This window comes from Choloepus didactylus, chromosome X (genome assembly GCF_015220235.1).
Source record: "Choloepus didactylus isolate mChoDid1 chromosome X, mChoDid1.pri, whole genome shotgun sequence".
Classification (NCBI taxonomy): Eukaryota; Metazoa; Chordata; class Mammalia; order Pilosa; family Megalonychidae; genus Choloepus; species Choloepus didactylus.
The window spans coordinates 162,205,061-162,220,381 of NC_051334.1; the positions used below are offsets into that span (position 1 = coordinate 162,205,061).

General features: G+C 42.4%; 1 protein-coding gene across 1 annotated transcript; it reads right to left on the reverse strand.

Annotated features, from left to right (window-relative positions):
• Nucleotides 1–10,475: 10,475 nt before the first annotated feature.
• On the reverse strand, nucleotides 10,476–13,142 carry LOC119522840 (immunoglobulin superfamily member 1-like). The gene is made up of 6 exons (XM_037821507.1): nucleotides 12,801–13,142; nucleotides 12,342–12,629; nucleotides 11,863–12,150; nucleotides 11,464–11,742; nucleotides 11,041–11,164; nucleotides 10,476–10,889 (listed from the first exon to the last, which is right to left on the reverse strand). Exons 1-6 carry the CDS (start codon nucleotides 13,132–13,134, stop codon nucleotides 10,754–10,756), a joined length of 1,449 nt encoding a protein of 482 aa, XP_037677435.1. The 5' UTR covers nucleotides 13,135–13,142; the 3' UTR covers nucleotides 10,476–10,753.
• Nucleotides 13,143–15,321: the final 2,179 nt, after the last annotated feature.

Here is a 15,321-nt window from a genome sequence, read left to right on the forward strand (position 1 = left end):
GTCTTTCATCTCCTGTGTTGTGCCTTTCATTTCCAGATTCTGCCAGTTGTTTCTTTGAACTTTCAATTTCTACCTTGTGTATGCCGAGTGTTTTCATTATATGCTTCATTTCTTTTGCCATATGTTCTCTAAACTTTTTAAATTGATTTAGCATTAGTTGTTTCAACTCCTGTATCTCAGTTCAAGTGTATGTTTGTTCCTTTGACTGGGCTATAACTTCATTTTTCGTAGTATAGGTTGTAGTTTTCTTTTGTTTAGGCATCTGGTTTCCTTGGTTACCCCAATCAGATTTCCCCAGACCAGAATGGGCTGAGGTCTGGAAGGAAGCAATAGTATCTGGTTGCCCTGAGGATGTCTTGGAAGATTGATACACCCTGTGAGGCCTCAAGTCACTGTGCTTTTCTGCCCAGCAGGTGGCGCCTGTCAGCCTGTAACTCCAGACTGGTGTAAGGAGGTGTGGCCTGTGGCTATTGTCCCCCAGGCTCTGGGGTCTGTTCTGAATGGAAGGCAGGTAGTAGAGCTGGGCCCCACCCCTTTCCTCTTAATTAAGATACACCCCCTGGGGAGATATCATTTGCATTTGAATAGTCTCTCTGACTCTGTGATCTCCACCCCTTGTCTGAGTCAGAGTGCTGGGAACTGAAAATGGCTGAGGCTTTATCCACTGAGCCAAAAAAGAGACAGAAAGCCCCCTTCAGGGCCAGTCTGCAGCCACCCTCAGTTTCACCCATTGACCAGAGATAGCACCTGGTCCTCTGGGCTGCCCCTCCCTCCCAGAGAGGTCCTCCAGCTCTCCAAAGTCACTTGTCACCAAAAGCCTCTGTCTGCTTGTTTGGGATTCATAGCTTTTATTAATCAGTCAACTTTTGTTAATTAAAACCTCAGTTGGAGCTGAGCTGAGGTATATTTGCTTGTTCAGAGAGTGTTGCTCTCTACCACTGCGAGGCTTTGCAATTTGGGCTGCCGTGGGGGAGGGGTTCCTGAATTGGGTCCACAGTTTTTACTTACAGATTTTATACTGTGATCTCAGGCATTCCTCCCAATTCAGGTTGGTGTATGATGAGTGGACAGTCAAGTTTGTCCCCCTGCAGTTATTCCAGATTATTTACTAGTTGATCCTGGTTGTTTATTAGTTGTTCCAGGGGGACTAACTAGCTTCCAATCCTCTCTATGCCATCATCTTCTTTCCTACTCCTATGTTTTTAGCCATCATACCTTATTACTAATTGTTTGTGTACCATGCTGTCTCAAAAGGGTTCATGACTTGATTTGGCCAGAAAAATATCACTCTACACTAGCTTTGGGTGATAAGTGGGGGCAGTCTAACACAGGGCAGAGGAGAAGGCTTAGGTCCACAAAAGAAAGAGAGTGAATGGTGAGCTACTGGGAGATTAAGAAGTATTCCCAGGTGTTCATGTTGAAAAACCCATCAGCTTGTAATTGTCTCCTTCATCAGAGTGACCTTTGAAACTCTGAGTAGCATGTAGAAGTAAGATGTGGTGCAAGGAGGTTTTTCCTCTCTGAGACAACCAGGTTGAGAGAAGGTCTGTAACAAAATGTAGGAAGAAGTATATGAGGTTTGAAGTGGGTGGGGAGTAGGTACATGCTCAATTATGAAGGAAGGGGAGATAAATGAAATCTCAGCTCTATCACTTCTTTATTTCAGTAGATTCTCCAGGAGAAGATGAGCCACTGGAAAATCTGACAGAGCCCTTGTTGAAAAGCACTCAAGGAACCCAAAATTCTCCCTACCAAAGTTCCCTTTTTAAACACTTTAATGTATGACCAATGTGCAGAGAGAAGGAATTTGATGAAAATTGACTCTCAAATGTTGTAAAATGGTCAGTAGTGTAATAATGGTGACTCAATTAGCCTGCCTCAAAATCACTCTTTTCCATGATGTCCCAATGGACTGTCAGGTCTGGCACCAGCAAAAGTTGCTGCCTAGGGAAGATTCCTGCCTAGAATGTTTTTGGGACCTGCTACCATCCAGTCTACTCTTTGTTCCCCTTTGAGCCTGGTTTCATTTGGCTGTTCTTCCTCTGGTATGCCCCTACTTGGAGTGCCAGCCTAGCCATTGGCCTTCACACACTCCGCCTGCAGACTGATAGACTTTCTTCTTTTGCTTGGCTGCCAGAGAGAGGAATTATATTAAGATTTCTTAATGAAGAAATGCCTAGCTCTGTAAATTCCAATGCTTTCTCTCTGTTACATTTTTTTTCTTTCATAGTGTTAATACTTAAAACATATTATTGGGGCATCTTCAGTGATTTGTCTTTGTATCTTAGGTTTAATATTCTGTGTTTCAAATTCTTTTAGTTGCCTGGGTTAGGCTCTCTGATCTCATTGACCCACTATCAATGAAGATAGGATTTTCTTAACAATAAAGCATATTCTACTTTATAGGTGTACTCACTACAATCAAAAGAGGGATGTTTACTAAAAGAGGATTTCCCTGTGGAAGTCTGAGCCCAATCAAACCTAGCCATTTCTACAATTCTTTCTAAATTGTTGTACAAGTGGTAGTGTTATGTAAAATGACCTACTGGGAAAAAAAAATGAGTTTTTATTGCTACAAAACTATTTCTAGCCTAACCTTCCTCCCATGCATGGAACCCTTCTGAGCCCTCAGTTATGGTAGTAGACAGCAGTAGGAAAGGAAAAGTAACCCTAAAATCATCAACACTGAAATACAGTAACCTATGGCTTACAACATTTCCATTCCTCTTAGTTAACACCATTCTACCAAAGAAAAAGAGGGATCTTTGTGCATGGGCTCATAGTAAGAAGGTGGGAAACTATACTTAAGCAGTTGCAGGAGGCAGTGGATGATGTTTGAGTCCTCCTTGGGGCTAACAATGAGCTGAAAGATGAAATCTAATTAGCTTCAGAACAATGGTTCCAACCTTGGCTTCATATTGGAATAACTTGAGAAGCTTTAGAAATGCTGATCCCTGGGCCCCACCCCCAGATATTATTTGATGTATGGTGCAGTCTGGTCTTGGGGATTTTTAAAAGCTCTTCAGTCTATTGTATTGCATAACCAAGGTCTAGAACCATTGATCAAGAGGCTTGCTACACATAGTGTGGTCTGTGTACCAACATGGACATCACCTGGGAGCTTGTGAGAAATGCTCTGCTCCAGAACTACTGAATCAGAATGTGCATTTTAACAAGGTTCCCTGGCGATTTGTATGCATGTTAAATTTGAGAATCACTGCTCTAGAACAAATTTCTGTTCCTGTAAAGTACCTCCTGAAAAGAAAACTTTTGCATAGTCAATAACCAATCACAAATCAGCCATTAGGATTCTGAGTTATCTAAAATATGGTATTTAAACCCTATGACCTCAGCTGCAGAGGTCATGTCTACATCAGTTTAACAAAGATGAATTCTCTCACTTCAGAAAAGTGAGGAAAGGGGTTAGACAGCCTTGTATCTAACACTGTTTCTTTCTGGTTTGACTTATTAGTTTGAAACCTCTATTGGTAGTATTCAAGAGCTTGTGGATAAGGAGAGAAATGCCAAAAGACTAAATAAAGCAATGATTTTTTCCCCACAAAACAAGGAGAATCTACAAATGCTAGCCTGGTGAGTTTGAGGTAGATCACCAGCAAACTTCTAGAATGGATTATTAAGAAGATGATTTCTGAGCCATTAGAAAGGACTTACTAATCACTAGGAACCAGCATGGGTTCATTAAGAACAAATCATGCTAGACTAAGCTCATTTCCTTTCAGATGGGCTTACAAGAGGAAGTTGCAAAAATTATTTACTTGGACTTCAGCAAGAATCTTGACAAATACTTCAGTGATGTCCTTTCAAGCAAGATGTAGAAATGGGTTCTAGCTGATAGTATGGATAGTTGAACGTTTAACTAGTCAAATGACCATATACAAAATGGGTGGATTTAATGAATTATTGTTAATTTAGGAATACACATGCTTTTAAACATTTGGATAAAAATAAGGATGAGATGATGACTAAATTTGGGGCCACAAGCTCAAAGGGATATTGTGTACATTGTAAAATGGAAAATAGCAATCATCATCATCATCACCGAGCTTCATGTTGGCACAGTGCTTTTCTAGTTACAAAACACTTTGACATATATTGTTTCATTTGATCCTCACCACAAATATGCAATATAGAACAGTAGTCAGCTCCACTTCATAGATATGAAAACAGAGGTTGAATGGTTCAGTAACTTGTCAAGGGGACAAATGGCTGTGAAGCTGAACATTAAAAACCAAGTCTTATTCTATTATAGTTGGGGCAAAAATGAAGTTGGCTCTAAAATTCACTGCATAAACGCAGTCAAAACAAGGCTCAACAGGACTTCTGTAAATGGCATGGAGTTTCAGTTAGCTCCAAACTTCGTACTAGTCTACAAGGTTATGTGGTTGTTAAATATGCTATTGAGATCTTAGAAGTGTATTAGTAGAAGTACAGTGTCCACCATATTGGAGGTGATAGTTTCTTTGTATACCATGTTGGTCAGAGCATCTCTAAGGTACTATGTTTTACAGCATTTGAAGAAAATGGGGAAGTTTTACTTAGATAAGTGAAGACTTAAAGAGGGATTTTGTGTTAGACATTTTCTGTGGGCTAATGGTTGAAAGCTAGAAGAAATCATTTGTCAGAACATTATAAGAATTTCCTCACCGTTACAACTACTTGATAACTGAAAGGGCAGTACTTCTTCATACTTAGTAAGCCCACCCTCCTCAGAAAGGTTCAAGAAGAGGCCTGTTAGTGGCTTGTTTGGATGGCATTTCAATTTTAAGATTCTCCCAGTCTAGGGTACCTTCACTGTGTTTGGAGGAATATGGTCAAGTCCAACCTTGCTGTACCAATTGATGAATTCTCCAGGAGTAACCGCTATGGGCAAAATGGAAAAATGTCTTAAATAATGATCCTGCAAAATAAGGGGCTTTTGACTAATTTTATCAAGTTTCCTGCCACATGCCACCCTTTGTGGAATTTGTCCCAAGATCAAAATTAATTCTAGTCCTTGATGTGCATTCTAGCTTATGCCTTTATTAAGCAGATCACTCCTGGACCTGTTGCATGTGGTGCCCAAGAGAACCTTCTGAAACAATAAAGGATTTCCCCACAAAAAGTCATCCTCATAGGCTAAGTCACATGAACGATTTGAATTCATCAGACGCTTTCACCACTCACACTTACTGTTCTCAATTTAAAACATGATTCTACATAGCCTAACGTGGACTTGATTATTGTAATGGTCCCTAGATTGTAAGCTCTTACAGCAGTCAACTCTATTCCTGAATTGTAATGGCTATCTCCAAACTTTGAGATGCTGATCCCTTATTGTATGACCTGATTGGTCTCTGGAACAATGCGTATCTCTGAGACACCTGAAACTCAGAGCTAGAGCTCGGCAGATATGATTGTCAGTATTAGTGCATACAGCAACTGTTAAAAAAAAAAAACCTGAAAAAGAGGCCAGACTTCAATTAGTGATATGAATGAAGCAGATCTGGTTAAGACTAGGGCAAACTGGGCCAAAGGGTAAAGGTTGAAACTGACTGTTTTAAAACTTCAACTTACATATGAGACCAAGGGAAGAGAGATCTATTTGGTACAGGATCTATATTTTCTAAACAGTACAACTCTACAGTCAGTTTGTTCAAACACCACAATTACAAGGAAGTTTGAATAGGAAGTGAGATACGGTAAGTTAGTATAGACTAGAGTGAAATAGTGACACATCCCAAAGTAATTTGGGCAGATAATAAAGAATATATTTACAGCCTCCCCCCCAGCCCCGAGGAGCTGGGGGAAGGTGCAGAAGTGTTGGACTTCCTCACCTGGACTGGTGTTGATGTTGTCACAAACATTGGGACTGGTGGTTTGATGTGCCGAGCCCTCTATCATAGGACTTGCCCTTGTGGGGCTCCTTACTGCAAAGGAGAGGCTAAACTTGCATATAATTGTGCCTAAGAGTCTCCCCCGAGTACCTCTTTGTTGCTCAGATGTGGCCCTCTCTCTCTAACTGAGCCACCTCAGCAGGTGAACTCACTGCCCTTCCCCCTACGTGGGACCAGACTCCCAGGGGTGTAAATCTCCCTGGCAACGCAGGACATGACTCCCGGGGATGAATCTGGACCTGGCATCGTGGGATTGAGAATATCTTCTTGACCAAAAGGGGGATGCAAAATGAGACGAAATACTTTCAGTGGCTGAGAGATTTCAAGTGGAGTCGAGAGGTCACTCTGGTGGACATTCTTATGCATTATATAGATAACACCTCTCAGGTTTTAATGTATTGGAATAGCTAAAAGTAAATACCTGAAACTACCAAACTCCAACCCAGTAGCCTGGACTCCTGAAGATGATTGTATAATAATGTAGATTACAAGGGGTGACAGTGTGATGGTGAAGGCCTTGTGGAGCACACTCCCTTTGTCTAGTGTGTGGATGATGGGTAGAAAAGTGGGGATAAAAACTAAATGACAAATAGGGTGGGATGGAGAGGATGATTTGGGTGTTCTTTTTTTCCTTTTGTTTTTTATTCTTATTCTGATTCTTTCTGATGTAAGGAAAATGTTCAGAAATAGATTGTGGTGATGAATGCATAACTATATGATCGTACTGTGAACAGTTGATTGTACACTATGGATGATTGTACGGTATGTGAATATATTTCAATAAAACGGAAATTTAAAAAAAAAAAGTAAAAAAAAACATGATTCTAGCCAGAATCTTGTAGAGTTAATTTTCCACGGTGTGATATGATGTTTCTGGCCTAGGGGCCCATTGTTGGGGGTGGGAAGGGGGCTGAGGAAACATCTTTCTTTTCCAAACCTCTAATGACCTTGTTGTCTCTAGATATGTGGTTTCATTTTCAGCGATGTCCCCAGAATGGGAAACATCTCATTACATTGTCTCCCTAGAATTTGATCTACAGCAGAGCACAGTGGCATGAAGTCATGGGAAGGAAGGGGAGATAATAAGTTTAAGGACATGCACAAATCTTCCTTCTTAATAAGCTTGGAGGCCAACTTCCATCGATAATGAAGGGAAACTGGAAAGAAGGGTAATGGACTGGATTTGAATAGGAGGAGGGCTGCAGGTTTGGCATTGGAGAGTGGATAATGAATTAGGCCAAGGCATCTCCTTTCCTTGAGAGTGCAAGGTCAGGATCTCAGAGTAGCCTGAGGCAGAATAGCTTTGTTATTATGAACACAAACTCTGGAGCCAGACTTCCTGGGAAAATCCGGCACCCTCACTTACCATGTGTGACCTAGGTAGGTTGCTTAACTCCATTTCCTCACTTGTAAGAAATGTAAACATTAATGGTACTTACCTCATAGATTTGTTATAAAGATTAAGTTGCATAATTGTAAAGCACTAGAACAGAGCCTGACACATACTAATATGAGTGCTTGTTCAAGAAAATAAATTTTAAAAAATAAGGTTGGGAAGATGGTCAATTCACTAAATATTGTACACCTATATATTCCAGGTACTGTGTATCTAAAGTTTAATATGGGAGAGATTGGGTTTGGAATGAGGCATAATTGAATTACAATTTCAGCTCTGCCCTTGGGTATGAGCTGGATGGCTTTGGGCATGTTATCTAACTTCTCTGAGTCTCTGTTTCCTCATGCATAAAATGGGGGTAATAATAGCATGGGGTCTCATGGGGTTATCATTAGGAATAAATGAGATAATGCCTGAATATGTGACATTTAGAATGGGACTCAATAAGTGGTAATGTATGACCTCTGTAAGCTGGAACCCATAAAAAATGAAACCCAACAGGAATAAATGTCATGTATTTGAGTTAGAAACTCAGTTGCAAAATAACACATCACTTGTGCAAGTAAAGGACAAGAAAGGATTGAATTGGCAAGAACTTGTGTGAGAAAAGCTATGGGTTTTAGTTGACCACAAGTTTCCTATGAGCCAACCATGTGATCTGGCTGATGAATGAATAAAGTAATTTTAGATGATATTAATAGAAATGGTGAGTTGAGATCCCAGAAAGTAATCATCTCACTGTACTCTGCTGGTCGAATCGCTGCAGACATATGGGACTGTAGGCTTACAATGCTTCTGGATCAATTTGAGCTTCTCAGGTTGTCTCATGAAGTGGTGAGCTCCCCTTCCCTGAGGTATACAAGAGGCTGCATACCTCTCTCTCAGCTCTGCTATAGAGGAGATTCTGTACTGAATGGGAGATTTGACCACATAGCTTGACAACCTTTGTAGCTTCGAGATACTGGAGCCAAAGATGTGTGAGTCCAAGGATCAGGTGTAATTTACATTTGTGTTTTAGACTTGGGGAGAGGGTGTTTGGACTTTCTTCCTGGACTCCCAGAAACAAATTCTCTTCTCAAAGATCCATTCCATGCTAATTGAAATTCCGTTTCCCAGTATTTACCTGATGCTGGGCTGATGATTAGAGGCCAGCCAGGGGTAAAGGGACTGATTTCCATGACAACCAGGTTGAAAAAAAATACCATGTGGAGCACTGCCAGCAACAAGCTACACTTGCATTATAAATAGATATTTAATTCATTGAAATAGTTTGTGACGACTTCTGCATTATAAATAGATATTTAATTCACCAAGATAGCTCTGACAGCAAGTAGGAAAATTAAATCCCAAAGTCAGTCTTTGTCTAAGTATTTCACAGTTAATTGACAACTACATTTTCCATTCTAAAATGTGTAGAATTTGGTTCTCTAAATGAAGGAGTAGTGTATATGTGTGTTTTGGGAAGCCAACTAACAGTCTGGTGTCACAATATTTTCCATTATTTGTTTCTCACTGAAAGGTTTATCAGAATTTTCTCTGATTCATGATTCTCTCTTGGGATCTTGTGACACAGGACACCTTAAGTTCAATGTCTGGATTTCAAAAGAGTCTTTTTTTCTGCCACGTTTGCCTCATTTTCTTCCTGCTTTTCCAACTCAGAGGCTTCTCTAAATTTCAGTCCTTGGCCCTCTGTTCTTTTCTTCCTATTTCTCTTTCCCTTGATGAACAGCTAAAGTAATCATGCAATTACTTGTTAAATTGAACAAACCTGCCACTAGCCTTGACAATATACACTTCAGAACACCCAATGATTAAAAAACAAAACCAGACCAGCTCAAAGGATTCAATCCTAAAACCAAGGATCAAGGATGGGCTTCCCTCCACTGTTCAAAATGTACAGCTTCATTGAGGGTTAGGGATAGAGAGTTTGAGGACAAAGAATGATTTTCAAAAGAAAGCAAAAATTTTGGTTTTGCTAAATTCAATGTAAAAGCACTTTTGGAAAGTAATATGAAATTCTTGGAAACATTATAAGAAATCAGTGTAAGCGACTGATAGAATGTCATCAAACAGAAATTGGAGTGGGACTTTGTACTTCTACATTCCTAAGAGCTTAATACAAATTAGTCTATGGTATTCAGAGTGTTTCATTCTGTAAGAATTAAAGAAAGTGGGATGCATTCTTTTCATTAAGTTGCTGGGTAAATAAGCTACTGAAGGCTGGAATATAGGAGTCACTCTTTAAACTTTATTATAGCCAGGGATATATAACTCACCATGTGTGACAGCTGTGTATATTGCTCTTTTGAACATTGTTAGCTCAAAATTAAATAGTACTGGAAGACAAGGAACCCTAGGGTCAAGTTTGACAGGATCATGACCTCATCTAGGACGTGTACTTCAATTCTTCTGAGACTTTGGACAGGTTCAAGGAACTAGGTAAGCTTTGCTCCCCAATCCAACTCACCTAATGTGTGCTGAACTCCTACTATGGGGGCAAGGGACATGCTGATCCAGGAGGAAAGGGGCTGACAATGACAGCCAACCCCCACTTGAGGTGATGGGAGGGGGCACTGGAAGGTCCCTGCTCCAATCTCACCTGCTTACTCACTCCCTGAAATCCTACCATTAGCAACCGATTCTTTTGGGAAAACAGGTCTACCATTAGGGAGAATGGAAGCATTCGGCTTTATCAGTCATTCACACTTAAGTATGACTTAATTTGCATCCTATGATTGCTAAGTAAGGGCCAAAAACACAAATTTTCCAGCTTCAAAGTTCTGTAGAGGCCTAATCCTGATGCATGAAAACTGGTGCACTATGGACCTAGAAGTAACATGGGGAATGGATAGAACTTTGGCATTTGTCCACTTTGGGCTCAACTTGGAGAGACCATTGCCACTCATTCATCCATCCATCCATTAATTCATTCATTCAGTAATGGAATAGAAGCACAACAGGACACTGTTCAGTAACTATGTCTCAAATCAAATTGGGAAGTAGCCTTTTTGGAACCCTCCCTCCTCTTCCCCCCTCCACTCCCATTCTTGAGCTCCTTTCTTGGTATTAGTCGCCCCTTGCTCTCTTGTTCGGCCATGGAGATCAACTCCAATACTACATCCCTGCTAAGTTGTAAGTGAACAACAGACCAATGGAAGACCTCTGCCATAGCTTTTGCAGTTAAATAGTGAATAATCTCTTTATTCAGAAGAATACATTTTTAACAGAATTTCATGCACCAGTGTATCAATAAAGTGAGGGGTTATAAGGGAAGGGAACCTTTCTTCAGGAAATATCTCACCCTGGTAGAGCCCTCAACTCCCAGAATCCTCTTGACTCAGATCAGGTGATTAGAGGTCAAGGAGCAATAGACGGGGCTGACTCTTAGGGTAACTAGCTGGATTTGCAGGTCTCTGAGGGTAAAAAAGAGAGGAAAGGTAAGTTCTTATGAATGAGGAGATAATTAAATTGGGACTGGCAGTTCCACTGAGGTTCCCTGAGAGATTGATGAGGGAGAGTTGGTGGTGGTTCCTAGGTCTCCTTCTTGGTTACACTCTTCAAGGGCTATCGTCTGGTCTCTTCCATCTGAGTCTGAGTCCCTGAGTGGAGAGAAAGACATGACTATGGGAGGATCCAGAACCATCAACCTGAAAACAGGTTGCATTGTGAAGCTCATATGCTAAGGGAGCATATGGCCCATTGTTTATACAGCAGCCTTAGGTTCACAGGAGGATGAGAAGAGGCATTTACCTGGTTCGGAGTCGGGGCCACTTCTTCCATTCTATGGCTAACACCACCCCTAAAGCTACAACAACCACCACAATCAGGCTACTGCGGACGATATTACCCATAGTACACTCCTGAGCAGCAGGCCCTGTGGTGATAAAAGAACAGAAAGAAAAGTCATGGAGTTAGCACAAGCTATTCCCCTTGTTCTGCTGAGGTAGAAGCAGCCCTTTCCCTCTTCGGGGGAAGGGCCCTTGAAAGCATCCTGCTCACTATCTTTTAATGAATGTGAGATCCCACCTCCTCATCACTTCTAAGAAGATGACTGAACTTCAGGGCTCTGAATCCAAAGCCCCTCTTCTGTCCATATTAGAGTTGTCTCCTTGGGGTCTGTCTCTCAGATCCAAGGGGTGTCATGCCAGGGCTATGGAAGGATTGTCCTCTTACCTGCTGCTCCCACCAGCTCCAGGGTATCACTACGCTCTGACCAGATATCAGGGTAGGCCTGGAGGCGGTAGCTGCAGCTGTAGTTTCCTATGCCTTTCCCTTCTACGTTATTGATAACAAAGTCTCCATCCTCTGAGAATTGCTGGGGTGCTTCTTCTCCATTATGTTCCAGGACAAATTCCACACCTGGCCGGGGTCCTCTGCACTGAAGGGTGATGTCCTTCCCTAGCTTGAACACGGTGCTGGGCCAGGCTGACAGAGAGGGTTTAGGGGGTTTATCTGCAACCAACCAGGGCACAGAGTCGGAAACAGTGACTGAACCCAGCCCATTACCCCCTTAAGGGCTAACTACTAAAAACTATGAAATGGAGACTCTTACTGAAGTCCCCAGGACCTTACCAGTCACCCAGATCTCCAAAGGGTCACTGTGATTGGAAGCTGCAAAGGGAGCAGAATCCAAATAATAAACACAGCTATAGATCCCAGAATCTTCACCTCTCACTGTTTGCATCCAGAAGTCAGCCCTGTACCCGCTTGGCCTCTGTTGCTCTAAAGGCACTTGAGTCCCCTCCTTCAACAGGACAAATGTTGAGTCTGGCAGCTCCCCTTGGCATTCCAGAGTCATGTTTTCTCCAGGAGCCACCATGGGACCAGGTTGGACTAATAGGTTGGGTTTGGGGAGTAAGCCTGTAAAATAAATTAACTCTTGGTCAGAGAGAGGAGACCACTTTCCACTGCATCACCCTGGAATATTTGCTCATAAAGAAGAAAGACTATTTTTTAATCTTCCTCAAGCTCTTTGAAAACCATCTCCCACGAACCAGGTTATTCTCTTCTTTCTGCACTCCCATGCCCACTCCAGAACCTCTTTACCTTACCTGTGATTATGAGTTCCAGTGTGTTGCTAGGTTGTATTTTGATAGGGCTGGCCCAGTCAGGGTGGTAGCAGCAGCGGTAACGCCCTATGCTAGCACCAGATATATTAGTGATGGGGAATGCTCCATCATCACTAGTGGATCCCCAGAACTGCACTGAAGTGGCTTCTCCTTCCTTGTGCAGAATGTACCGTACTCCATGGACTGGCCCTTGGCACCAGAGAGTAACATTCTGGCCCATAGGAACTATAGAACTGGGTTCAGCAAATAACCAGGGCTTGGGGAATGTGTCTAGAAAGAGACCAAAGATATAAAGTGAGTATGGGAATTTATCATTCCCAGAATTAACCCTTTGTCTTTCTCCTGTATGCAAAAGTTCCCCTGGCCTTCCAGGATGGATCACCCTGTCTAACCCCTACTCCAGGGGTTTCTATCTTAGTCCCAGGCCTTGACTGTCCTTACCAGTCACCCAGATCATAATTGGCATGCTGAGATGTGATCCTCTGTTTGACATGGTCGTCTCATAGTAGACACAGCTGTAGTTTCCCGAGTCCTCTGCTCCAACAGTGTGGAGGAGGAAGTCAGCTGAGTTCCCTGAGCCACTCTGAAACAGTAAGGGATCTTGGGTTCCCTCATGCAAGAGGGCAAACCTCATGCCCTGGAAGGCCCCTTGGCAGTGCAAGGTCACATTCTTCCCAGGAAGCACCACAGGACCAGGCTTTGCCAGGAGTGTGGGTATGGGGTAGAATTCTGAAATTAAAGAGACCACAACATTAGAGAAGCCCTCCCCCCACATTCTGTAACTAGTTTTTTGAGTGTTATGATAAAACAATATATTTATTATAGAATATTAGAGAATACAGAAAAAAACTAAAGAAGAAAATATAATTCTACCTCTTAAAGATAATCATTCTTTACATATTTGTTATATATTTCTTTCCCATTTATTTTTTGCTATACATGCCCATGTTGATGGTGCTATAATCATTTACATAATTGGGATCCTGTTTTATACATGCGTAGTCTTTTTTTACTTAACTTTATAGTGTAAACATTTTCCTATGACATTATACAGCCTTTGAAAACAGCTTCATAATATGCAGCTGACATTTCAAGGACTTCTGTCTTTCTCTGAGGGCCATCCAGCCCACCAATCTCTGACAGCCCAGTTGAAGAAAAAGTGGTCATTGAGCCTAAAGCTGAAGGCCAAGCCACAAAAAGATTTCAGAAATAAGGCAACTGGAGCTTGGCACTTGGGATTGGACACCCCCAATCTGCCTCTCTTCTTTCAACAGAAGTGAATTATTTGCCTTCCACCCTTTCCACTGTCTTGTCTTCCTGTAACAATAATATAAGCAGCTGCCTTGTGTGCACTGCTTACTACATGACAGACACCATCCTAAGCCCTTTCCTGGTATCTTCTCATTGTAAAAGGAGCACTTCTCCCTCTCCCACTGGCAGCCCTTCCATCCACTGTCCCAGGGTTAGCCCCACTTCTACATGGATTTTATCCCCCTCCTGACCTGTCACCACGAGCTCCACAGGGTCACTGGGTTCAGACCAGATAGCAAAGTCATAATAGCGGCAGCTGTAATTCCCTCCATCGCCAATGCCCACCGAAATAATCAGAAAATGAGCTGTGCTGGACCTTGCAGCTGCCCAAGACCTGTCACTGGATGCTATTTCACTTCCATCTTTATAAAGAATAAAATTCATGTGCTGGTGGGGGGTTGAACAATTGAAAGTCACTCGGGCACCAGGGGAGACAACTGGGCTGGCCCATGTCTTGAAGAAGGGTTTGGGGTACATTTCTACAAGGCAAAAAAACAAAACACAACAGAAAGCCAAATTAGGGGAAAAAAGAAAGGCAAACATGGAAAATATTGGTTCTAGGTATCTGCTCTGTTATCTCTAGTATCTCATCTAGAAGTAGGTACATTAAAAATCAAGGCAAATTCTGCCTGCAGATGGACATTTCACACAGGGATTCCTCACCTCCTCCAGATGGTTGCTCACTGTCATCAGGGTAGCCAGTGGAGGCAAGCTAAAAGAGTGACTTGTCTTTGGGGCTCTTCTGTTTCTCTGAGCCTCAGTTTACCCATTTGGGAAAGAGGGGGAAATGGTACCTATTCAACCTCCCTTGAAGATCTGCTCTATAGCTAAATGAGATAATAGATATGAAAATAATTTGAAAACTTAAATCACCCTCCACAAACCCAAGCTATTAATAATGATTATGGCTATTAATATCATGCAGCCAGAGGCCTTGGCACTCCCAGCACCACGCCTGCTTGGCTCTAAGATTGGACACAGGCTCCTAGGACCAGCAGCAAAACTTGCTGTGGGGACAGGAGTGTCTGCCCTAGAGCTTTGCCTCTCCCTTCCTCCCTCACAGCTCTACCTTTTATGACAAGCTCCAGGGGCTCACTGGGCTCAGACCACTTGAAAGGACGTTTTTCAGTGTGAGTGCGGCAGCTATAATTGCCTTCATCTTTATCCTCCATCCTTTGGATTGTAAAAAAGGCTTCCCTCCCAAAGGCACCAAGTTGCTGGACAGGTTCCTGCTCTCCCTCCTTATACAGAGCAAACCCCATGCCTGCAAGCCATCCTTTGCACTGGATTTGTAGTTCCTGGCCCCGGATTGGGGGTGAAGCAGAGATGACAGGTTTGGGGAGGATGTCTGGAAAAAAATGGGGCAAAAAAGGAGTCAGAAGTTTGGAGGCGCCCAGATGGAGCACTCATAGTCACTTTGTCAACAATATAAAAAAAAAAGAAATCCATCCTGGGTGGACCCTTGGCTCTTCCTGTCAGACTCCTCCTTGCTCTCTTCCCTCCCCCCTCCCTTCTCCCCCATTTCAGTTCCCCTTCTCTCCTACAGGCGGCACAAGCCCCTTGATGGTCTGTGCATTCTGTCACCCCAGGGAACAGTTTTAGAGCCTTAGGGACACTGGGAATAACTAGGGAAGGATCCTATGCCTTTTCT

Coding starts and splice junctions, on each gene's coding strand:
- LOC119522840 (XM_037821507.1), bottom strand. CDS start 13,134: ATGTGGGGGGAGGGCTTCTCTAATGTTGTGGTCTCTTTAATTTCAGAA. Junction 12,630..12,800: donor AATTATGATCTGGGTGACTG/GTAAGGACAGTC, acceptor GTCTCTTTCTAG/ACACATTCCCCAAGCCCTGG. Junction 11,165..11,463: donor GGAGCTGGTGGGAGCAGCAG/GTAAGAGGACAA, acceptor TTATCACCACAG/GGCCTGCTGCTCAGGAGTGT.